Source organism: Chenopodium quinoa, unplaced genomic scaffold, assembly GCF_001683475.1.
Source record: "Chenopodium quinoa cultivar QQ74 unplaced genomic scaffold, ASM168347v1, whole genome shotgun sequence".
In the NCBI taxonomy this organism is placed as follows: Eukaryota; Viridiplantae; Streptophyta; class Magnoliopsida; order Caryophyllales; family Amaranthaceae; genus Chenopodium; species Chenopodium quinoa.
The window spans coordinates 4,515,445-4,540,305 of NW_018743252.1; the positions used below are offsets into that span (position 1 = coordinate 4,515,445).

General features: G+C 35.9%; 3 protein-coding genes across 3 annotated transcripts; 1 reads left to right on the forward strand and 2 right to left on the reverse strand.

Moving 5' to 3' along the window:
- Positions 1-381: 381 nt before the first annotated feature.
- LOC110735062 (probable ubiquitin conjugation factor E4) lies at positions 382-9,096 on the reverse strand. The gene is made up of 16 exons (XM_021915193.1): positions 7,952-9,096; positions 6,228-6,432; positions 5,848-5,999; positions 5,453-5,750; positions 5,115-5,267; positions 4,480-4,683; positions 4,279-4,391; positions 4,057-4,171; positions 3,271-3,360; positions 2,982-3,185; positions 2,780-2,875; positions 2,525-2,647; positions 1,683-1,775; positions 1,419-1,583; positions 970-1,059; positions 382-889 (listed from the first exon to the last, which is right to left on the reverse strand). Exons 1-16 carry the CDS (start codon positions 8,818-8,820, stop codon positions 710-712), a joined length of 3,150 nt encoding a protein of 1,049 aa, XP_021770885.1. The 5' UTR covers positions 8,821-9,096; the 3' UTR covers positions 382-709.
- Positions 9,097-10,732: 1,636 nt separating this feature from the next.
- LOC110735063 (pre-mRNA-splicing factor SYF1-like) lies at positions 10,733-18,660 on the forward strand. Its single transcript, XM_021915194.1, has 5 exons — positions 10,733-12,630; positions 13,271-13,455; positions 13,551-13,721; positions 14,304-14,756; positions 18,026-18,660. Exons 1-5 carry the CDS (start codon positions 11,136-11,138, stop codon positions 18,452-18,454), a joined length of 2,733 nt encoding a protein of 910 aa, XP_021770886.1. The 5' UTR covers positions 10,733-11,135; the 3' UTR covers positions 18,455-18,660.
- Positions 18,661-18,837: 177 nt separating this feature from the next.
- Positions 18,838-24,050, reverse strand: LOC110735064 (cyclic nucleotide-gated ion channel 2-like). The gene is made up of 8 exons (XM_021915195.1): positions 23,880-24,050; positions 23,067-23,781; positions 20,821-21,036; positions 20,412-20,722; positions 20,163-20,274; positions 19,843-20,079; positions 19,651-19,737; positions 18,838-19,573 (listed from the first exon to the last, which is right to left on the reverse strand). The coding sequence occupies exons 1-8, from the start codon at positions 23,897-23,899 to the stop codon at positions 19,085-19,087; spliced, it is 2,187 nt and encodes a 728-aa protein (XP_021770887.1). The 5' UTR covers positions 23,900-24,050; the 3' UTR covers positions 18,838-19,084.
- Between the last annotated feature and the right edge of the window lie 811 nt (positions 24,051-24,861).

Below are 24,861 nucleotides of genomic sequence, written 5' to 3' on the forward strand. Positions count from 1 at the left end.
CCCAAGCCATGAGGACAAATAGATTTCCTTATGAGGAAAATCTTCATTTGCCCATTGACATAGTATTGTATTTTTTTTTACTTATTATTTTTTTTTTTCCTCATGGACATTTTCTAACCCATTGGTTAGCATGCTCTCAGGAAAACTGGTCAATATCGGATCTGAGTCATTGTCAATTTAACCAATAAGCCTATTTCTCAAGTTGGGTTAGTTTTTGGGTTGGAGAAAGTGAGACTGAACCTTTGGCACAACCAAGTTTTTTTTTTTTGACATTTTTTTCACAGTTTTTCTCACTGATGCCTTTACAGATTATATTAAACAGCTAGGCTCAATCCATTTGAGAGCTATGTGAGCTCTGATATTGAAAATGCAAGAAAGAGATAACCATCTACAATCGAGCCCGTCAAATCTTCAATTTAAAAATATGAATAAAAATAAGAGTTCAGAAAAGCATTAAGACATCGTGCATAACCAATAAACAAGGCTACCTAAGAATGAAAAATTCGCTTCATACATATTTACATTGTCATCATTGATCAAACTACATTTCTTTCAAGTATATCATTTTTTTCTAGGATTTGACAGCTGAAAATGATCCTACTGATACCTTTACAAGCGCCAAAAAGACACCTTAAGAAATGGCTTTAAATCTAATATCTTTCAAGCTTAACTTATCAAGCTTTGGTGTACCTTAAATTTTATTAGCTAGTCAAATCAACTGCATATCACTTGTTGGGTTTTGTATCGTTCCCTTGGTGCTTTGCAAGAGTACATCATCATCTCGGTTCCTTGTTGAATGACTCCTGATAAATTCCTCGATTTTTGCCTTAAGCTCAAGATCAGAGATTAACATGTCTGGATTGAGCGGGGAACGGTTGAAAGGATCAGTCTGCAACAAAATACATGAATTCAGAAAGACCTCAATACAGTTAAGCAGTTATGTACAAAACAAAGCTAAAGAATAATTACACTGTCACTCAGTAGATGCCTCAAGATGACCGGACGATCAACAGTAACTCTTGAAGAAGGCAATATGACTGGATCCTTCATCAGCGTGTACTGCATCGAGAAATAGATATCAGCAAAATCAAGTGTAATCACAAGCACTACCTGGTGTCCAATATAAATACATACCATCTAAATTCCTCATAATTAAGGATGTGGCAAATTTAAAGAGAAGTCCAAGTTGTACAATTCCAATTCTTCCTTAAAGTGTTTTTGGATGAAAGAATTTTAAAAGGGGGAGGGGAGAGGGGAGGGGAGGGGAGCGGGGTAAAGTAGAAAATGGGCCCCTTTACTCCAACTTTTATCCCAACACCTTTATCACAGTTAATTTTTCTCAATAGTATATGTGACTATTAATTCAAGACAGCTGGAGGAAATTTCTGCATCACAGGACATCTTCTAACAAACATTACCTGAATTGGGTCCAAGAATTCATCAGGTATATCACCGAGAGCATTCTCGGCATCCAAGGCTTCAACAGCTGCGGCTTTAGCTTTTGCACCAAGTTCAACAAATTCCTGTATGATCCTTCCATCTTCTCCTATTCTTATAAGAACATCAGCTGCAGCACTAAACAACTGGAAAAGAGAGACAGAGAGTGAGCCAATTTATAGATAGACAAGAGAGCACAAGCATCATTTAAAGTAAAAAGGCAAAATAATTCTATTAAGAAGCACCTGTTCATTGTAAGACCGCCCATCCCTGGAAATTGCAGCAGGGAAAACATTTTTCTCATCTCCTCTTGCCAGATTAACATAGATGTTGACAATCTAGACAAAATAAATCAAGCAGGGATCAAGGCCATATAATAAGTGAGAGAAATTGACTAATTCCTCATCCCATTAATAATTAAAAGAAAAAAAAAAATCAACCTTAGTGCTCCTAAATATGATTATTGCACTGGAGCCACACATAGGTACTAATTATGTGAACAGTTATTAAATTTTTTGTAATTGTACTTTCAAAGTTTTATCAACTATACGAGACATGAGAAATAAGGGAGTAATTACTGAATTGCAAATATTAAACAATTTACATACACGTAAAGGACACTGTCCAGGACAAAGTGAGGATTTCCCACAATGGCGAATATAATACTATATACTTGCAACGCAATCCTTAAGATTTATAAGATGTGCTTGTTGTAAGCTTCTCACTGCTTTAGGACACACTGAAAAGTGAAAACCTCATCCTGTACATAGCTAACCTAATCCAGATTGGAAATATAATAATTCCTCTGGGGTTTTTTTTTTTTTTTTTTTTTTTAATTCACCATTTGGACTTTGCCACAATTCCACACACTCCTTTTTGACGGTTTGACCATCTTTTATGTTTTATACGCAATGAAAACAGTAGTCCTGTGGGATCTTGTTATATTCGTCTTGATTTATGCTTCCCAAATATCAAACTTTTGTTAATGATCAAAGTTTTGCATTGGTAAGCTTAAATTTCCAAATGGTACAATTTAAAAAAACAGAGGAAGAAGTATTTAATTGAAGGAGACAGAAAAACAGCTTACCTGTTTAAGCAGATGTTTTGGGCGGAACTCATACTTCTCAGGATCCTTCAAGCTTAAGGATTTCCTTTGGGGACCCACAAGTTGTAGCAAGAAGTAATTAAGCATGCTGGAAACTCTTTCAACCTGGGTGCAAAACGTAATTAATGAACAGGAAATTAAATATTTACTATTTAAAAAGCCGTGGCTTCAAACTATAGAAAGCCATGAACGCAAGATGATGGTAAACTATAAATTATAATAATAAAAAATATATACCATTTCCGGAAGAAGCAAAGGTGATGTAATCTGTTCTGAAGTGAAAGCCAGCAGACTAACATCTTCATTTGCCAATTTCATATCAATTCTAATTATCTGAAGCACCAGACATCTTAATTTGGTTAGGTAGCTGAGATATATACAATTATAAAGGAGAAGGGAAAGGTGGAGAAAAAAAAAATTTAATATAAATGAAACTGACATTCTCTTGGGAATGGAAAAGACGAGTTCTCTCCTGTCTCTCTTGAGCAGGTCTTCGCTCCCATTCCGCGGTATTGGACATCTCAGCTTCCAGTGCTTTAAGTTCAAGGATTTTATTTAGACTTTCGTCAAGAAGGTAGATACTGTCGTTAATCAGGAAGTTTAAGAAATTTAGGTAAACACCCTTTTCTTCCTCCTTCGCAATCTGAAAGAAACATACATTAGTGAAAATGTAAGTAAAGGTGAAAGAGGACAACTGATTCCTTGTATAACTGAGGAACTGTCTCTACCTGTCTCCAAACATTACGATAACTAGGAACCTGCCAAAGGTATTCCAGAAGCTCGGCAATATTGTGACGGATATTAAATTTATCGTAGAACTGTATGCAAACACAAACAAAATGTCTTTGTCAGAGTTTCCTTTACAAAATTGAAGAGTCAGTGTCAATAAAACATTCATACCAGGATTTTTAAGTCAAATTGTTAAGACAATTATGTTGCTATATTTTCTTCTATAGTTTGGTTTTGGGGTTGAGCCGAAACAAGCCCTTACAAGTTTACACAAGGACAGATAACAAGCCCTTACAAGTTTACACACGGACAGATAACCACACCACGTATAGGATATTATACTGTCTCTTATGAAGTTGATAAGGTTTGATGCATACATTCTGTGACACTGATTTTATTAAGATCTTCAGAGGAAGCTGAATTTTTTTTTTTTTGGGGTGGGGTGGGGGGGGGGGGGGGGACAGCTCATAAAGATTGGCTCCTCCATGCCTTTCACCCCCCCCCCCTCTCATTGTTTCCCGTCTCTTTGTGTCTCTATATATCTCTGTGAATGCATGTTCATGTTTGCACGTATGGCACTTAGGCATTCAGATATTTGTGTGCCTTGGTGATGGTGAATATAAGATGGAAGTTAATTCTATAATGTTACAATACCCACACGGATAAAGTTTTTTTGTTTGGACCAAGTGAGGAGATACGCAGAGCAAATTAGCAAAAGAAAAAGGCAGATGCCAGCAAATATTGCAATTTTTTTATAACACAGACTGAAATTAGCAAACAATTACCTGTGTGTGAGAGCCCGTGAATTCAATGTCAACGTACAGCTTTAGAAGATTCTTGACAAGGTATTGCAAAGATAATTGATGCCCTTCAAATAGACTAGCGGTTGCAGAAGAACCACTACAAATGCAGGAGACACAGTATTAAAAATGACAATTAAGAGGAATGTTACGCAACAAAATCAAAACATGCAGGGCTAAAAATCTAGTAAGGCTCAGGTGATATACCTCCTACGAGGCATCCAACCATTTAGCACTTCGACCATTTTTGCTCTTAAATAAGGATTTCTAATATATTCAGGGCTAGCCATAAACATGATGATAAAGTTCATGAAATCGTCCTGGAAACAGACAAACAAGATATAATAGGTCAGAGAAAATAAAGAGAACAAAGGAATCATTAGGAAAATTATTCCACCCACTCCTTACCAATATGACACCATCCAAAGCTTTTGGGATTCGAGATGCAAACATCAGCAACTCCATGGCATCCTCCACAAAATGTTCTGGCATACAAGCAAATTCCATAGGGCAAGGTGATGGCAGGGGCAGGTTGAAACCACCAACTGAGCCAACCAACCAGACCACCATTAACCGGCAAAAAGCTAAAGCACGCTGGATAAGGTCCCCATCCTACAAAGCAAGTAGTCCAGTAAGTATAAAACTGCAAATCAAAATATATAGAACCAGTTTCATACAGATGCTAGTATGCCACCATAATAAAGTAACTGAACACAGAACGGGAACATTAGTCGTAGTTTGGTTGAAGAGCTAGCATTATAAAGGCACAGAAGAAGCAAATATTTCGTAGTGATGCATAAACAACTCCTTGAAGTATCATCAACTTAAACCACTCTACGAGGTACACTGGCAAGGAACAACAGTATACCATTCCTCACTTCAACCATGATGGCAAGGAGGACCACTTATGTGGAGCAGTTATTTCTCTTGTACTCCCCAAAGAAACCAATTTCACTAAAGCTTTATCAATTAAAACCAAGTACCCAATACACTTCCCACTAACAATATGCAGACCTGACAAAGAAAATGAGAGGGAGGCATACCCTAAGTATTTGTGCTTCATAACACAATTTTTCTCGTGTATAGGATTCAATTTCTTCTTCAAGACGATCTATATCTTGCTTCAACTGAGGCGTAGGAGCTTGCTCTTGCATGGCCTTAAGGGTAGCCAGGGAATCTTCTGATCTTGACATATCCTGTAAGAATAGCAAACAATATGAACTCCACAAGAACAGAGAAAATCAATGCAAAGAAAATGTAGGATAATATTAAATCATTTACAGGATAAAGCATTACAAACATATAAAAATCCAAGAGATTAAAATTCAGGCTGCTGAACAATAAATCTATATATATCAGTCACCACCTCTTAAACTCCTACCTGGACTAGATGCTTGAAGTCAGAAAATGCTTTTAATAACCCTAAGTTTAGAACCCTTGCTGTCATAAAGAAGCATTCACAGATGAATGGATATTTAGTCTTATCACCATTCAACATTGATCGTACATTCTGGGCAGGGGGTCCACCAGAATTAATGCCAGAGCCAGTGGCTTCCAAAGATGTCAACAAGCGATTATCTGTAACATTATTGACAGTAGAACCATCAGATCTTCCGACATTAAGCTCAGAGATATATGCAGAGACCTCTTCTGATGAAGCATGCAGTGCTGTAAGTCCTCTGAAAATTGTTAGCACAAAAACTGTAAGAATGATTTCTTAAGAAAAATAACTTTTAATAAAATAAAGGGAGAACTTTGCAAAATGATGGTTCTCACTTTAAGTCCATACGATTACTATAAAATACATAGTTTGGATCAATTTTATCCCGTTTTGAGAGATTAGCATCTAAAAATGGTTCGCAAAGCCTGAGCATAACAGCGCTGAGATTGACAAACATTCCAGAGCTTGCACAAGTCATAGGATCAATCTGTATACAAATTCATAAACAAAACAATCAGAGTAATCCCTCGAGAGAGTTGCGGTTGGAATTCTTGAGGTTCTTAATACACTCTTAAAGGGCAATAGGGCATGCCAGCACACAATGTGCAAAAAAGCAATGAGGAAATACTGCCAAAGTTAGCAAGCATTTGTTGTACTAGCTATCAATTTATCATATATGACAATGCAGCAATGGCAGATTACAAATGACACTTACCTGCAAATGCGCCCTCGAGAAATTGTTATTGATCACGGCTGCTAGAAATTCTAAAACATTTTCTCGAGTATCTGGTTTTTTCAGAAGACAAAGAAGAACCTCATGCAGACCATCATATAAGTTATTCATCACCGTCTTTATGGTAGCGAATGATGATAGTAGATCAGCTGGACGACGAGAGGATGATTGAGAGAAGCACTGCTCACTAGTAAAAACAAAGCAATAACAATTTGTTGATTAGTATAATATTGCAGTAAAGCATCCAAGCAAAACACAAGATTCAGCAATAAATGTAGTCTTATATGATATTTGTGGAAAGCTTTCCTCCATTTTTTCTTAATAATTTGCAACACTTAAATGTCACAACTAGTGAGTAGCACAGGCGTTGCTCCGGGTTACTACTTTTATAGTTGTGCAACTGCCAATTTTTAAGAGCATCTAATGTTTGTATGTAGTATATGTCTTCAATACTTTGTAGTATTGTGCAAGGTTAAAGCATAGTTGACACTTAGCCTACATGGTTGAACAAAATAACCTTTCTTCTAAGAGGTCAAGTGTTCGAACCTTCTCATCCATATATTTTTTTAAATATAGTTGAGACAACATGGAGTATTGTTGGTTGTGTGGATAACGTGGCATATTGAGGAGTTGAGTGGATGACGTGGCATAATAAGGAGTAGCGTAAGTGACGTGGCGATATGAGGGGTCTCGTGGCGTATAGACGTTCTTAGGAACACCTTTTAATATATTAGTACAGATACTTTCAACAATACAATATTTGGTAATTTATGAGTGGAAAATGCCTTTTTTACCCTTAATTCTCCAACCAGCCAATTTTGACTCAAACAAAAGCTGACCCAAAAAAATATAGGATGCGTACAGATTAGCATTTTACAACAGATCTGAATATGACCTGTGTCTAAATAACAAGATTAGAACTGAATATTTACAATAACATTTGTGTCCTGAACCAGAACAAAACATCCAATTGACCAAATTTAGACATTCACTTCTGATTGCCTGATTATGAAATGGGTTAGAGGCCAACTTCAGATATCAAACTTCGTGGAACAAATAGAAAATAAAGAAATAAAACTGAAACTTTCATTTATGTAGGTAGCTTGAGCACATTAATAAGAAGCCTATATTTCAAACTGATGTATTGAAGTCTACAAAGAGGATTAGAGGAGGACACATAAATCTTCTGTTTGTTTATTCATTGTGTTGATTAATTGTTTTAGCATACTTGTAAGTGTAAAATTGATCCTTCACAGTTCAGAGATAAACAAATCATGTAAGAAAGAACATAAGCATGAGGAACCACAACACCACGAGCCAACAAGGGCAAATGCTGTAAATAACTTCGATCAATAACAAACAACGATGAGCTATCCTTCTTAGAGATAAAGCAGACAAACACCTTACCATTCTAACAACATAGTTTGACACAAAGATAAATACTTTTACATCTACCCCCACCACTAACTAATATCACAGTTCTTTAAGCACCATATCATCATTAAACATAAAATACTGTAGTAATGCAGTATTATTCATATATTACTATGCATCCAATTAAACCCAAAAAAAACATACAATTTAACCTCAAACAAGTTCAATTCAATCTCACTAAACTCATACATTCAGAATTTCAGAATTCAGCAACAACCAGAAGAAAATAACAAAACTAAAGCAACCCATCAAAGCAGATGAAGGAAACTCACCCAACATCAGGTTTACTCCTGAAAAAACCTGTATCAGGTAAGGCACTAATATGAAAGAAAGGACCCAAGATGCTAGCAACCTCCATAGCACGACCATTCAAATACGAACCCGATGGCATCCACCATCTATGTGTAACTAAAGACTTAGCCCCAACTGGTAAACTAACTAAATACAACAAAGCCCTCAGGGGCTGCTGAAAATTCCCCAATGCTGATTCTTTCACCACTTTCTCCCTCAAATTATCATACAAACACTTAAAAATCGGGTCCAAACTATCGAAATCTCCCTCCCCAAAGAACTCATCCAAAAACCCAGGTGGGCAAGTTATCCCACCACTACTCCCAGACCCTCCATAGCTATCGATTATGGCCCCGCCACCAACATTCGAATAAATCAATGGCAACAACGGCGATTGCTTCTTCCTCATCAAATTAGCATGGTCACTAACAACAGTATCATCTATACCAGGAAACATATCAGGGTTACCTAAATGAATCCTACAATATGAAACTGCCAACTTTTTCGCTTGCTTAACAACTAACTCAATTTCAGACCTCAAATTTTTATCTTTCATGTTCATAATCTTCTTCTCTTCATCATAAGCACGTCTATAACAGCCAACTAAATACGAAAAAGGCGGTTCGGCATTCGGGAATTCATTGGAAAGCCGATCAATCAAAACCCTTTCCATTAAATCCCTAGATAAAAGCAATTCCTTACCTTCGCTAAGAATTTCAGCAGCTGTTAATTCAAGATAAACTACTCGAGAATCAGATTCCATTGAATCAATCAAAGATACAAGAAATATTTTCCGAAGAATTATATCTTCAATTTCTGCTGGCGATCTCTGGGGTTTCTGGGTAGCCATGATTATATGATTGAATCAAAATATTGAGTGATTAGTGCTGAATTATAGTAGTAGAAGATGAATTTCGATAAAAGCTAGGGATTTGATTGAGAAAAAGGAAGGAAATTAGGGAAAATTACGAGGGTTTTGACTGAATTTGATGATTGGTGAGTAAGAAAAATTGTTGTGAGTTGGAAAAATAAGGGATTTGGGAAAAATAAAATTGGTTGAAAAAAAAAAAAAAAAAAAAAGAACAACGATGCTTGCAGCGTAGGAAAACTCCAGCTTATAACAAGGTTGTTGAAGATTTATAAGGAGGTTTGGATAGTTTCTCAAATTTTACTACTCTTATCTAATACGAGTAAAACTTTCTTAAAAAATACAAATAAGTAATTTCCAATTTGAAAAGGAAAAGGAAAAGGAAAAGGAAAAATCTAATTTTTATCTAAAATAAAACTTTCTAAAAAATACAAATCTATAATTACCTAATTTTTATCTAAAACTAATTGTGATCGCTACAATAATAATAAACTAAGGTTTTGTTTCAATAAAATAAAATAAATAAACTAAGGTTTGTTTAAAAGAAAAAAAATAAATTAAGGTTAAATTAGAATGCTTTTAATCAAAATAGTTTTTACGGATTTAATCTGAAAACTTTGCAAGACCTTTTATATACACCTAGGTGAAAACTTCATCATACACGGATGTACCATGCGCATGGTACACCCAGTCAAAATACAAGGGTTATAAAAAACGCATAAAGAACCTTGTGTCACATATAAGTACATGAGCAAAAAAAAAAATCTTCCTTGATTTAAGGGGTCGATTTGTTATTATGGAAGAAAGAATATCTCCCACAGGGTTAAGGCACATTTTGACCAAATTAACTGGAGCAAATGCAACTCCATTCAATTCTCGATGGAAATGGAGTTTTTGCGAATTGTTCAGAGCTTGTATTCTTGTATACCGAAGCCCAATCATTAAGGGTAATTAAAAAAAAATGATAGTTGTGCCATTTAACCATTCGAGTTAGGCCACGACATAGAACAACTAACAATCATATGGAAGGGAAAGAATCCAATTGGATTGAAGGAAGACATCCGATTCGATGGGTCAGTCTTCTTGTCCTTCATCTTACAGTGAGGCTACACCTACTCTATTTAGTCCCAAGCCGGTGCTAGTGGTAGTAGGAGTTCTTGGTCAACTATCATTGGTGATGCAGAAGAGGATCGAGGGAAAAGATATACTCCTTAATTTATGGTTAGCTTTTTATTAATAACTTATTACATTTACTAATCATGCTCATGAAATTACTAATTTACATTGAATTTGATATAATATTTTAAAACTAAAACTTATTTATTTGATTTACATTATTATTAAATGTTAAATATTTCCTCCTAATTGATTGAAACATTTGAAAAACCAATACGCATCGCGTCCATAGATTAATAGTTGTAGTATAAGTCAAAAGGGTACTAATGTCTTTTAGTTGGACACCACAACCTCCACTTGGCTTATATAATAAAGACTTTTTAAAAAAATTAAGCAAATAATATTAAACGAGCAAAAATTATCCTATGGTGCACCTTGCCAACGGTGCAAAATTTTTGGACATTTGATAGGCGGTCATGCACCTAACAAAAATAATAAAAACCTAACTTATACTCCTAAATGTAATAGGGTAAGTTAGGGTCGATCCCACGTAGAATGTAGTATCAATATTAGGTCGTTGGGCTTGTTTGAGATCGTTTTTATTCTCCTTTTTTTTTTTGTTTTAAAACAAAAAACCAAAAACAAGGAAAAAAAAATGTTTTTACTGTTGTTAGTTTTCAAAATTATGATGATTTTAATATGTTTGACCAATTTTTGATTCATTATATGACATATATCATATGATTTTGATGAACAAAAAAAAACCATAATGATGCCAAAAACTAAAATTAAATAAACTAAATTGAAATTAGGTTTAATGAACTAAAATTATTTTTACATAATATTATCTTTTTAATGTAAAAACACTAATCCCACTAAAAAATATAAAATAAAAATGTAAAAGCACTATTCTAGCATGACTCAAGTTTTGTGTAAAAAAAAAAAAAAAAAAAAGAAAAAAAAAGCATGACTCAAATTTAAAAGCAGACCCGACCCAACTTGACTTTACTACAACGAATCCAAACACCCGAATTAAAATCTCTCAATTGAATAAGCCGGGCTTCGAACCCCAACTAGCGGCTACTCTCACTAGTCACTAGTCACTAGTCACTACTCACAATCTCTTTGTTTCCCATCTTCTGTTTCTCTCGTATGCTCGGCGAGTAGAGTAGTGCTTTGCCATGGCTATAGCTCGAGAATTGTACCCTTCCGAAGACGACCTTCCTTACGAAGAAGAAATCCTGCGCAACCCCTTCAGCCTCCGTCTATGGTGGCGCTACCTCGTCGCAAGAACCTCTTCTCCTTTCAAGAAACGCGCAGTCATCTACGAACGAGCTCTCAAAGCTTTACCTGGAAGCTACAAACTCTGGTATGCTTATCTTCGTGAACGCCTTGAACTTGTTCGTAATCTTCCTATTACACATTCTCAGTATGAAACCCTAGATAATACTTTTGAACGTGCTTTGGTTACTATGCATAAGATGCCCAGAATTTGGATTATGTATTTACAAACCCTAATTGTTCAGAAATTGGTTACTCGTACTCGTCGTACTTTCGATCGGGCTCTTTGTGCTTTGCCTGTTACTCAGCATGATCGAATTTGGGAACCCTATTTGATTTTTGTTAGTCAGAAGGGGATTCCGATCGAGACTTCGCTTAGGGTTTATAGGAGGTATTTGAAGTATGACCCATCTCATATTGAGGAATTTATTGAGTTTTTGGTGAATTCGGAGCGCTGGCAGGAGGCTTCCGAGAGGTTGGCTGGGGTTTTGAATGATGATCAATTCTTTTCGATTAAGGGGAAGACGAAGCATCGGCTTTGGCTTGAGTTGTGTGAATTGTTGACTAAGCATGCTACCGAGGTTTCTGGGTTGAATGTGGATGCGATAATTAGGGGTGGGATTAGGAAATTTACGGATGAGGTGGGGCGGTTGTGGACTTCGTTGGCGGATTATTATATCAGGAGGAAGTTGCCGGAGAAGGCTAGGGATGTGTTTGAGGAGGGTATGATGACGGTGGTGACTGTCAGGGATTTTAGTGTGATTTTCGATGCTTATTCACAGTTTGAGGAGAGTATGCTGGCATATAAAATGGAGAGTTTGGATTTGAGTGATGAAGAGGGAGAGGATGGTGGTGGGGATGAGGAAGAGGAGGAGGTTGATATTAGGGGGGATGTTGAACTCTCTATGGGAAAGTTTGAGAAGAAGATCTTAAAGGGTTTTTGGCTGCACGATGATAATGATGTGGATTTGCGGCTCGCTAGGTTGGAGCATTTGATGGATAGACGTCCTGAGCTAGCTAATAGTGTTCTTCTTCGTCAAAACCCACATAATGTGGAGCAATGGCATCGAAGAGTGAAGCTCTTTGAGGGTAACCCAACTAGGCAGATATTGACCTATACTGAGGCGGTCAGGACTGTGGATCCTATGAAGGCAGTAGGAAAGCCTCACACTTTGTGGGTAGCTTTTGCTAAGCTGTATGAAAGCCACAAAGATCTTGCTAATGCTAGGGTTATATTTGACAAAGCAGTACAAGTGAATTATAAAGCAGTGGATCATCTTGCTAGTATATGGTGTGAATGGGCCGAGATGGAGTTAAGGCACAAAAACTTTAAAGGAGCACTGGACCTGATGCGGCGTGCAACAGCAGTGCCCTCTGTCGAAGTTAAGCGTCGAGGTAGTTATTTTATTCCCTATAATTGGTACTTTATTTTGCCTGTCTTGCCATTGCAACTTGTAGCAGGTTTCCATTCTAATTTAATTACATAGTATTTTCTTTTGAGATTCCAGCTACCTCTATGAAGCTCGAGTTTCTTACCACGGTACATGTGTATGAATATGATCTATAAACTTATGTACCTCACTGTACTTGACTTTTGCAGCTTTTCTTGTCATAAAAGGAATGTATGACATTCTGATGTAGTGTATCAGTGAAATTATCACTAAGATGCTATCTACCCTTTGCTGCTCTGAAGTCTTAACCAGATAGAAATGTATTTGGTTTAGAAAGGCTGTAATTGAAATTTGGCTGAATATCTTCGCACTTGTGATTTTTGCTATATCTTTGGGCATCAGAGTGGTGTTACACTTGGTATGAATAAATTATAGTTTGATTTCTCTCTCTCTCCCACTCTTGTTCGGGTGGGGGGTGGGGAAGAGGGTGGGTTGGGCTATGTTCATGGAGATTGTGCTGAATGCTGATGCTGAATTGCTATTTTATTAGACTAACCAGACACTTAATTAGGTGCAGTATTTTGATGTTTGTTTTCTGCTTGTCCAAGGGGACTATGAGCTAACTTTTTGTTCCTCTTATTCAGTTGCTGCGGATGGTTATGAGCCTGTGCAGATGAAGCTGCACAAATCTTTAAAATTGTGGACATTCTATGTAGATTTGGAGGAAAGCCTTGGTACTTTGGAGTCCACCCGTGCTGTGTATGAGAGCATATTGGATATAAGAATTGCTACTCCCCAAATTATTATAAACTATGCAATGCTTCTGGAGGTATGACATTCTGTAAATAATTTGAAGACACCATGTGTTTTTGTTATTATTGTTGTTGTGTTCTGATTTTTTACTTTATTTTTTGGTGGCTACAGGAGCATAAATATTTTGAAGATGCATTTAGGGTGTATGAAAGAGGTGTGAAGATCTTCAAATATCCTCATGTGAAAGAGATATGGGTTACATATTTATCCAAGTTTGTTAAGAGATATGGGAAGACTAAGTTGGAACGAGCCAGAGAGCTCTTTGAGAATGCTGTTGAAACGGTATGCCCATGTTATTAGTTCAGCACACCAATTAATATCTGTTATGGAACAGTATTGCCTGATAGCCTATATTCGATTCCTCATTTTTTAAATACAGGATTTTGTTTTGAAATAGCCTATTATGAACGCCCAGTACTAATGTATATAATTCCCTCAAAAAAAAAAAAAAGTATTAATGTATATAATCTCTTGAAGTGTTTCAAATAGCCTTTGTCTAAAAGTGTTTTCAGGGTATGCTTTCATGAGATTCTGTTCCTTGGAAATCTCAATTCCATGGATCTCATTCATTCTGTGTGTGCCTCTAGCTCGAAACATGTGATGTGATGTGTGGCTTCTCAGGAAATGAAATAGATCCTAACCTTTTTTTTTTCCAGCTTGAAAGGAAATTGTTACTTTTAATTATATTTAAGGGGCTTGACTTTTTTACTTTTCTTACTCTTTACTCCTATTTCTGTTTCCTAATGCTTATACCCATGATGGAAGTTGATTGGTCCAGTTTTTCAACTATTATGGATATTTTTCATGTTCTCATAAATGTTTGTTTACTGAAGCTTGATTGTCTGACATTTTGATATATTTTAGGCACCTGGGGAATGTGTAAAACCTTTATACCTGCAATATGCTAAGTTGGAGGAGGACTATGGCTTAGCAAAGCGTGCAATGAAGGTTTATGATCAAGCTACTAAAGCTGTTCCAGCTAGTGAGAAGTTGAGCATGTATGAGATCTACATAGCTCGTGCAGCAGAAATGTTTGGTGTGCCAAAAACCAGGGAGATATATGAGCAAGCAATTCAATCTGGTCTTCCTGACAAAGATGTGATAACCATGTGCATGAAGTATGCTGAGCTTGAGAAAAGCCTCGGAGAGGTTGACCGTGCTCGTGCAGTTTACTTATATGCCTCCACGTTTGCAGATCCAAGAATTGTTCCTGATTTCTGGAATCAGTGGCATGAATTTGAGGTCCAACATGGAAATGAAGACACCTTCAGAGAAATGCTCCGCATAAAACGTAGTATTGTTTCTAGTTTCAGCCAGGTACGTTCATCTTGTGGCCAACTTCATTTGGTGTTAAATCTAGTCCATAATTGTTATTGGGTAGTAGCGCAGTACTGGTGTCTATTGTTTTTTTAGCCTTTGTGTGTGTGTGTGTGTGTGACCTTGCTAATGTTAAGTATTATTGAGTGTTATCTAATTGTATAAAAAGAGCTCAAGGGTTTTGTTTCCAGTCATTGGGTTAAAGACCTCTTAAACGTGACCTCTCCAGACCTTGAACCTAGTCATTGATCAAAGAGAAGTTCTGCTCTAGTAGTTGTATTAGTTTTATGGTGCAATATCTTATGTTGCAATAGGAATACATTTTTCTGTCATATAAGTGAATATTTCAGATCACATTAAATCTTGCTGGAGGGATAACAAAGCATTGTGATCCATAAATTTTCTGCGGAACGCCATATCTTACTCCTATGCAGCGTCCTTTAGATCTGACATTGCCCATTCTAGAAAAATATAGCTTGATTAATGATAACGCAAAGCTTGTTCCCCATTGGCCATTAGAATGTTAGAAATGTCTGGACTAGGGCATGTGTGTCAGCTTAACGTGCACACCCACATAATTTTGCTTGAGAATTGTAAAGTCAGAAATTCAGAAATACTAGTAGATTTAAAGAACTACTTAAATTGATTAATGATAATTCATTCAAAGCTTGTTCCCCATTGGCTGATAGAATTATAGAAATGTCTGGATCAGGGCATGTGTGTTGGTTCACGTAATACACCCACATAAAGTCAGAAATTCAGAAATACGAAGTATTAGATTAAAAGAACTACTCCCTCCGTTTCATAATGATCCTGTTTACGTAAATCGATGCAAATCTTTGGTCGCAAATATCTTTAATCTCACACTAGCAAAAATTATAGATTGAGAGAAATTTTAGAAGATTTCCTCTAATTTTTAATAGTCAAAAGATTCCAAATGAGAACATCATTGTGAACAGGAGGGAGTACTTCAAAATCCCTCTTCCCTATGCAAAGCCACTGTATGCAGAAATGTGTAGACCATGGACAAAAAAAAAAAAAAAAAAAAAAAAAACCTACTATACCTGTCAGAATTACCAGCATTCATTTGCAAATGCTACAATCTGAATAATTATGCAAGTGGTGAGAGAAACAAATTTAGAAGTACAAACAAACCCTTTACCTCATACTCTCCTTCATCAACCCAAGAATTATAACCTTTATATTGGGTTGAAACAATTACGGAGTATTATTATCTAGATCTTGGGACGTTCACTCACCAGTTATGGATAACCCTTCAGTCACCTGTTTTTAAGTGGAGGGGATAAGAGAGAGATAGAGGAGGGGGGGTGTTTGGTATGAGACATGTAAGGAGATAGGTGTTTGTGAAATGCTTACTGGACATAAGAAGGCTTGAATTGGGGAAGTGGTCAAGTGACTGTGCAAAAGAGTTTTTAACCTCCTTTTGCTTTCTTTCCATATATTTACCTTTAATTCATTTACACCATGTTTGGATAGAGAGAAATGGAGGGAAAGGAAGAGAAGAGAAGAGAAAAGAAAGGATACATCATCCTTTGTTTGGATACCTAATGCAAGAAGGAAGGGGAGGGAATTGGGAGGATCCATTTTCCTTCCCCTTTTAACAAATAAATCCCTCCATTGTTGGAGAGATTTGAAAGGAAAATGGAATGTCAACTCCTCTCTCCCCTCACCCCCCTTTCCCTCCCCTCTTTTTCCTTCCCTTTCCCTTCCCGTCACTATTGTCATCGATACATAGTGTTAATCTATATAGCCATGAACAATACGCCAAAAGAAAGTATAACACTGGCAAGTTCTTTTTTTCAGAACAGAAATAAATAATAACAGAGGAAAAACAAAACTTTGTTAATGTAGGAAGAGCTGCTTACATTTCTTATGAACTTTTTTAGGAATATTTGTATTGAATAGAATGAATTATGGGCCATCAAACTAAAATAGCTTGAACTTAAGAAATGTACAGAAGGGATTGAACTTTGGAGGATGCTTATAATTTAAAAAAAAAAAAAAAAAATCGATTTTGTGATATGTGTTAATTCAAGCATCTAAAGAACCGGAGAAAATTTGAAAAGAATATTTCTAAGTTAATATCTTCCCTGTGTTTTCGCTAGGAAATTAATTTTTATTCATGTTGGTGTTTTAAATTTCTGAAATTTCAAGTCTGATATTGCTAACATTATGCTTCGTAATTGTTTATCTTATTTTAGCTCAAGATTATTTTGTACTCCGTTTATTTTTTTAAGTTCTGTCTATTTTTGTGTAACGGCCTATAGCTCAGTCTATTTGTGTCAGTTCCCAAATTACAAGCACTTGTTTCTCTGTTCTTGTATAGCATAGTAAATTTGTTTTTGTGTTCTTTTTGCTACCACATCATTACTGTGCTTTAATCATTTTACTGTGCCAATTGACCAAATCAATCACTTTCTATAGCTAGGGTGGGTCATGTAAACTAGTTCATGCGTGCAAGTGTGCAATAATTTTACTTGCTACCCACTTCATTTGGTTTAGTATAGCCTCTGAGTATATTGGTCTGCATTGGCTAATTACTGCATGCTTGATTCACCTTTATTTCAATCTTTACCATCTTCCTTTTAGGAATTGCCTCAAGCCCTCCATTCAGTGTATTGATTCATCACTTTCCTATCTTCCATTCATTCCTTGGCGGGCGTTTAAGTTTCAATGTTTTTGGTTATCACATAATGTTCTAGGACAATTAATTGATACTACACCACCTTGGTGTTTTCGGGGGTGGAAGTTTGGGGAGCAGCTCTTGGGGAAAAAATGGTGATTGATGGAAAGAAGCTACTGATAGGTTAGTTAGACTGTGGGTGGGGTTTGTTTTTATTCTCAATGGATCAAACACCAAAAAAAAGCAAAGCATGAGTCCTTTCCTTTTCCTTTTGCAAGGGTTTCATTAATAAAAGAAAAACATGAGTCTTCTGCCTATGTGTCTTTTCTTTCCTTTTCTCCCACATTAATAATCCCCTGACATTTATGCATTGATTGCTGATGTACGTATCAAGTGAAAACATTCATCTTGGCTTGGATGCTTTTTTTTTTTTTTTTTTTTTTTTTCTGAAAACTTAAATAGGAAGTGCTGGTAGATTCTTATAAAAATAAACAGCAATTTGGAATTACTTAATATCTGCTCTAAGTTGCATCCTTTCTTTCATTTGGAGCTATATTATTTGCTGAGCGGGTAATTTCATTGCTGAGAGCCTGAGATGGATTCCTAACCATTGTATTCCCTGCAGACCCATTTCATCCTTCCTGAATTACTGATGCAAAAAGATGAGGTCAGCCTTGATGCAATTGAAAAAGCTGGGGTTCCCGCTGATGAGATGGCTGCTCTTGAAAGGCAGTTGGCTCCTGTAGACAATGATGTTCTAGCTAAGGATAAAGCAAGGACTGTTGGTTTTGTCAGTGCTGGAGTTGAATCTCAAAGTGACGCTGGCAAAAGAAATGTAAACCAGGAGGAGATTGAACTACCAGAGGAGAGTGATGATGATGAGGAAGATGTGGAAAAGGTCGAGATTGCTCAAAAGGATGTACCAAGTGCTGTTTTTGGTGGCTTGGCTAAGAAGCGGGATGACCCTGAGAAAGCTGAAGATGGGGAGGAGGTGAAAGGGGCTGATGCTCCTCTAGGTGCTCTTGAAAGAATGAAGCGTAGAAAGAAAGATTAGTGACTTCCTCAGTTATAGTCTCAAGTTACACTTGAATCTTAACATTTTGTAGCATACTTGTTGTAGATTAATTATTGGAACAGCTGATTCTCTTTTTTTAGGTCTGTTTTAAACGGGAGAAATTTTTGTAACAATTGTTCATATAGAGTTGATTAAAATGTGAATTAAGCCCATTAATAGCTAATTTTTTATTCCATTTTGATACAGTATATGATATGAACAATTGAACCTAACAAGTTGATTTTGTTCTAACGATCTTTCCGGATTTAATTTTTCCTTAAAAACTGAAGGAATGTTTAGGCCAATGTGGACAATCTGTTTTGAGATTTTTACTCGAAAATATAATTACTAAGAGAAGAGGTTAATGAGTTCTACGTAGGGAATTAGGCTGAAATGTTGCCCATGGCAAAGTTTTGAATGCTTACATCTTATTGAAAACAATGATTGATCTTAATTTTTCAAAGAATAGACCCATAACAATAATCGGGAAAAAACACAACAAAATATTAAAAAAATAATAATAAAAAAAAAGAAGAAGCCCATTTAGCAATAAATGAGTAGCCTAATTAAGATTTATTAGTTTCATCTTAAACAAAAAAAAAATAAAATAAAATAAAAGCCAAATGGGTTCTAGTCGAGATGATCATGTGGTCTAATAGACATAAACATAGCAGCAAACTGAAGGAGTCTTTTCTCAGTATCTCCATTATGAGAGACTACATGAGTCCCTGAACCTCTTGTTCTCTTCATATATCGCCGCCAAGCAAACTGTATGTTCACTGCTGCCCAAGTTCTCCAGTTAGAAGAATGGTACCTTAAGGTCCGTCTAAGGCTATCGTTGGCAAACTTGTAGCGGAAGTGCTCGGTGATGTAACGTAGGTCATATGCATCAAGTCCAAAAGCTTCAGTTGATTCAAGACAAAAAAAAGTTGCTGATGAAGCTGGTAGTCGATGTAAAAATGGTCTTCGAAGGCTCCAAGATAAGAGCTCATCACCAAGGAACGCTCCTGGTTGCAGAATGTCTGTTGCTACAAGGCCTTTGCTTAGGTTTTGGTTGCTTTTTATTCGTCCACGAACAATGAACACCATCCTCTGCACTGGATCTCCTTCCCTCATGATCTAGTTAAAGAGGGTGTGTGTTTACAGTGTCAGAAGTACAAACATTGCAATATAAAAAGAATGGAGGAAATATATACCTTTTCATCTTGGCAATATATTAATGGTTTGACTCTGTCGCAGATGTTGTCAAGGATAAGATCATCCAAGCAATGAAATAGTGGAACCTGCAAGATCATGTCATAACCAACTAATAAGATAAAATCATAATTTGAAACACAAATGATTTGATAAACTTCGCAGGGATGAATTTATTTTATAATGAACATCACTTTTTTTATGAGATCAAGGCAAAGGTAACGCTTGATGTCACGCCGAAGCCCCTCAGGCAAGTCTTTGATCAACTCCATTTCATCAACTCCTCCTGTAGTCAGCCAACTCTGACGTTCAAAATGACTAACTCTACGCCTTAAACGAGATGGTAGTTGTCTTCGCCTCATCCACCATTCCATATCTCGACACCTTAATTGCATTTTTCTTTTCTTTGCCATAACAGTATGCAGGAATACCTTTTGGAATGTCACATACTTGGTAAGTAGGAAAAAAAACAGGGTTTCGCAACTGGATGGAAAAACATTAGCCACAAGCTTACCTGAATGTTTCCAATCAATAAGGTGAAAAGCATTAAGCCGCCAAGCACAAGACACATACAAAATAATACTTCGGCCCATTGGCTTGTTGGAGTTAAATTGTTGCCAAAAGTACTGAAACAATACAATACAAATCATCAACACTATGAATATCATATCAAATACAATGTATTAGTATTAGTGGCATGATTACTATCATCATATCGAGAGTAAGAGTTAATGATTTTTTGAGCTTTTGAATAATTGCATACCTCAATTGGAACAAACCCCATGATATGGGATAAAGGATCTTAATAATGACGGCGTTACTAGATATGACAGGAATAGCGGAGCTGTATATTCCATAGCTGAAAGGTCCGTTGTCATCCAAACAAAAGGACATGTTGGTCACGGTGGAGTTAGCATTGCATCGTTCTATTGTACTTGGTCGCTGAAAAAACTGGTAACAAATTCCCTTTGAGCAAGACAAAGACATATTACAGTTCCCCTTTTTGTTACATTGTTGTGAGAGACAAGCTGCAACGCGCTGAATTGCAAGAACATACCAACATCCTCCAACAACCTTCACACCACACAAATTGAATAATCAGTATAATCGACACAGATTGATCATAATTGATTCATTTAGAAGTTTATTAGTCTATTTAGAAGACGACTTACATGAGAAGCAATGAAATACGCAATGAGATTGAGTCCAAATCCCCACCATATGGTTCCAAAGATATAGCCAGTGACCTTTTGCATTTTCCTCATTAAGTAAATGCTATGGTGAACTTTGGGTAGAAATTGGAATAGAATAATAAGCAACAATATCGTCATCAAAATTTGTATTCGATCTTGTTTTAGTAACATTGGCACGATAGACCAGATTACAATCTGCAAGTAAGCATAAACAAATTAATCATCATTATAAACTGATTAGTAAGTCCATAAACACTCGTTACGTAGGAATTTATGGTATAATCATTCAATCTATAGATGGTGAATTTGACTCCTTAATTAGCTCCTATGAGGCTAATTTAGCCCTACTTATTATATATCATGACATCTATGTAAGAATTCTATAGGGTATTCCTTATGTTATGTTTAGTTCAATTTATTTGAGTTGATATTAGTTTATTTCAGAAATAATCATATCAGATAAGATCAGACCTTATATTTTTAGGGAATGAGTCACAAAGACAATATCAATCAATTAATTGAAAAAAAAGGTGAGGGATTCGAACTTACGACCTAATGTACACAGGCCGTCAATCTAAACTAAAACCAATTTCCTAAGTAACACATGGTTACTGAAACAGTAGAACCAATTTCCCAAGTTTCACATGGTAATCTGAATTGCTGAAATTTGTCTAACCAAAGTAATACATGGTAAATTTAACAGTAAGACAAGCAGAAAACTGAATTTCAAGGTTGTTTAAAACAAAGATACCCGTTCAAATGGGCCAGATATGATATATATGTAATCTGAAGTCACTGTCATCATCCCATTATATTAGGTAGGAAACAAAAGAACCTTACACTACACCCCTTTCACTATTTCAGTCCGTTACTCTTCATACATTAATAATTGATTGTGCACATAAACTCTTACTCGAATGATTTTGTTTGCCATTAGATTTCATGTGATTTTCCTTGGCATTAGATTTTATATGATTTTCTTTGGCGTTACATCTCATATGATACTGCGACAGTAACAAATACTTCGAATGATATTCTCTCCGTTTTTCTTGTTCTAATTGTCGAATCACATGTTTTTTTGAGGTTTCAAATGAGATATTTTAGTTATCTATGTAGCTTCACTGAATCTATACTCATGTGTTCCTGAAAGTTCAACTCTCTTACTTGTTTTTACAAAAGTACGCGGTTGAGTATTATAATATAAAGTTGGATAAAATAAGAAAAATTAATTAAAGAATATAAAAATAATAAAAGAGGATTATAAAATGCAAGTTAATGAAGGTGAGAATATGATATGGTATTTTGGTAATATGAGATTATTGCCTATCATATCACTAATAAATAAAGCCGGTCTCACAGCCAGCCACGAGGCATCGACACTTGGCATTTCAGTTTTTCGCCAAGTGTCACGCCACGTAGGCAAAAACTAGGTATTATTGTGACACATATAATGCTCAGAAAGCGAATTTTGGATAGATATTTTAAGATAAAATTGTTGTATAGAGATTTATTGTCAATATATTTCGAATATTTTCATATATACAAAATTAATCATAACTTTTTAATAAAAATCTAATAACTCGATTTTATTTCCATCATAAAATTCGTTTTAAAAAGTTCTTTAAAATAAGGTCCATTTATAATATATTTTAATAGAGAATTAGTAAAAATAAGTTTTAATTGGTAAAAATACTTTCAATTTAATAAAAATAATTTAAGTATGATATCGCATGTCTAAATATCCTACATTATCAAAAGTGATTATATAATCGTATTTCACATTCAAGCCAAAAGGTTTATCATAAAATTTAATAAATAACCTGAGCATCGTCCAAGGAACAAAACTAGTAATAAAATAAAGTGAACTTTTTTACTTCTAAAATTTATTATTTTATTACAGTGTAAAAGTTAACTAACCAAATCTATCTTGTACATAATCATTAAAACGATGAGATAAGACATACTCATTACAATAATCTAAAGAAAATATACTTTAGACCCCACCAAATTCTAAAATTTCAAGTCGAAATAGGTATAATTTCAATAATTCACATAGAAATTCAATTATTGAAAATTGCTTGTTCGAAATAATAACGTAAAAAGCCTAACGCTTCGTATAATTTGAAACTGTATCTTTTAATTCCTTTATTTCTTTGTTAAACATGAACATAGATTAATGAACATGTTATTTTTTATTAAAAAAAATCGAGTCACAAAATTCATACCTGTGGAATTGGAAGTATGACATAGAGATCAAACCAGAAGCCTTTCAATGAATGTCCATAATGTGAAGCAATGGCACGTGCATCCCACACGAGTTTCCCACACCCAACAACGAGCGATTCCCTTGACACGTACGCCAGCCGGAATTGGAGCCACACATGCCAGAGATGAACAGCATCCACACACGTGCGAATGACGGTAACCACCGCTGCTAGAACCCCATCCATGTAAAGACATGATCCATCTCGCCCAATGGATAGAGCATAGAAGAACACAGGGTCAATGGCTAAGGCCACGGCCCGTGCGAGTAAGATGACACGGTTCCATCTTCGTACTCTTTCGCTCCTCGGGTCTAGTATCGGTCCAAACAGGCCAGTCGGCCATCTCTGGAGGGAGCCGCGCTTTCCCTTGGCCTGTTTCGACCGAGAACATAATTCAGTTCGGGTTCGAATCGGGTAAAGGGAGGACCCCGCAGAGGCCTCCCATTCAGGTTGACCAGCTCGATCACAACTAGTGGAGTGGAATACAGGAACCCCGACTTGAGTGCATGCATAGCACTCAATTGCGGGGTTACTGCTCCAACTTCCACTAGTATTAGTATCATCCTCATTACTACTAATGTTACTATTACTATTACCATTATTACTTCCCTCCCCAGCCGTTGCACCCTCTTGGGTGGGCGGCGGCCCTTGTTTCTTTACCAACATCCGCCAAAACCTGCAGTATTATGAAACAAAACAATCAATAATAACAAGACTTGAGATCAATTCCCGTCTATATAATATATTAAAAAAGATCGAACCAGATATACGTACTCGAGGAGGGAGGAGGGCATGGTTGGAAATGAGGAACAATGAAAGATGAATAGAGAGAGAGTAGTGTGAGTTTGGATGTTGTGTAATGAGGAAGGAGGGAGTGATAAGAGTGTTGGTGTCGAGTAGTGAAGATGGAAGCAAGTAAGGTTAGTATAGACGAAAGAGGGAACTGATTTACGGAACGTAAAGTGGGACCAATATTGTTGTGTAATTATGTTAATCTTTTAGAATTTGGCGAAAAATGTACGATTATTGACAGAATTATTACGCCTACTATTAGTCTCTTTATGTAGTTATATGTATCATATCATGCATATGGTCCCCAAACCCCAATTGCAACAAAGCAAATTCACGTTTCTTCGATGTACTACGTATCTATGGTCCCGCCACCTCGGTTATTCAAACAAAATACCAACAAGATTAAAATAGTAAAAATAAATCAAGCAGTGCTTTGTCTAGTTGAAGGATTCGGATTTTGTACGAGACTGTAGTAATAAATCCTATTATGAAGCTTTTAGCGGTGTGGATTTTCCTACCCTTAACACCTCCCCTTTTAAGGGACATTTTTTTATTAATCTGGATGGAATTGACTTGAGTGAGATTCTTTGCCTCAAAGAATAACCAATATACATAGTAAAAAGAAAACAAAGCAATAGCCATATTAATTTTAAACTCGCACATGAAAGAAAACAAATATATAACGTGATACATGACCCTTTTTTGTCACAAGATTTGTACTAAGTAACTATTAAGGTATTAAACAAATAAACTCGCATTTGTGTTGGATTTGATTTAGGTTAAGCTATAGTGAGCCATATATTTTTTTTTTCTTTTTTTTATGATAAGAAGAATATCACTATAAAAACATCCACATTCATGAATTTTTAAGCTATGTATCAAGCCAAAGTTCAATTGGATATATAGTTAGTCATCACATAACGAGTCGACTTTTGACTAATATTGTCTTTCTAATTAAAAAATA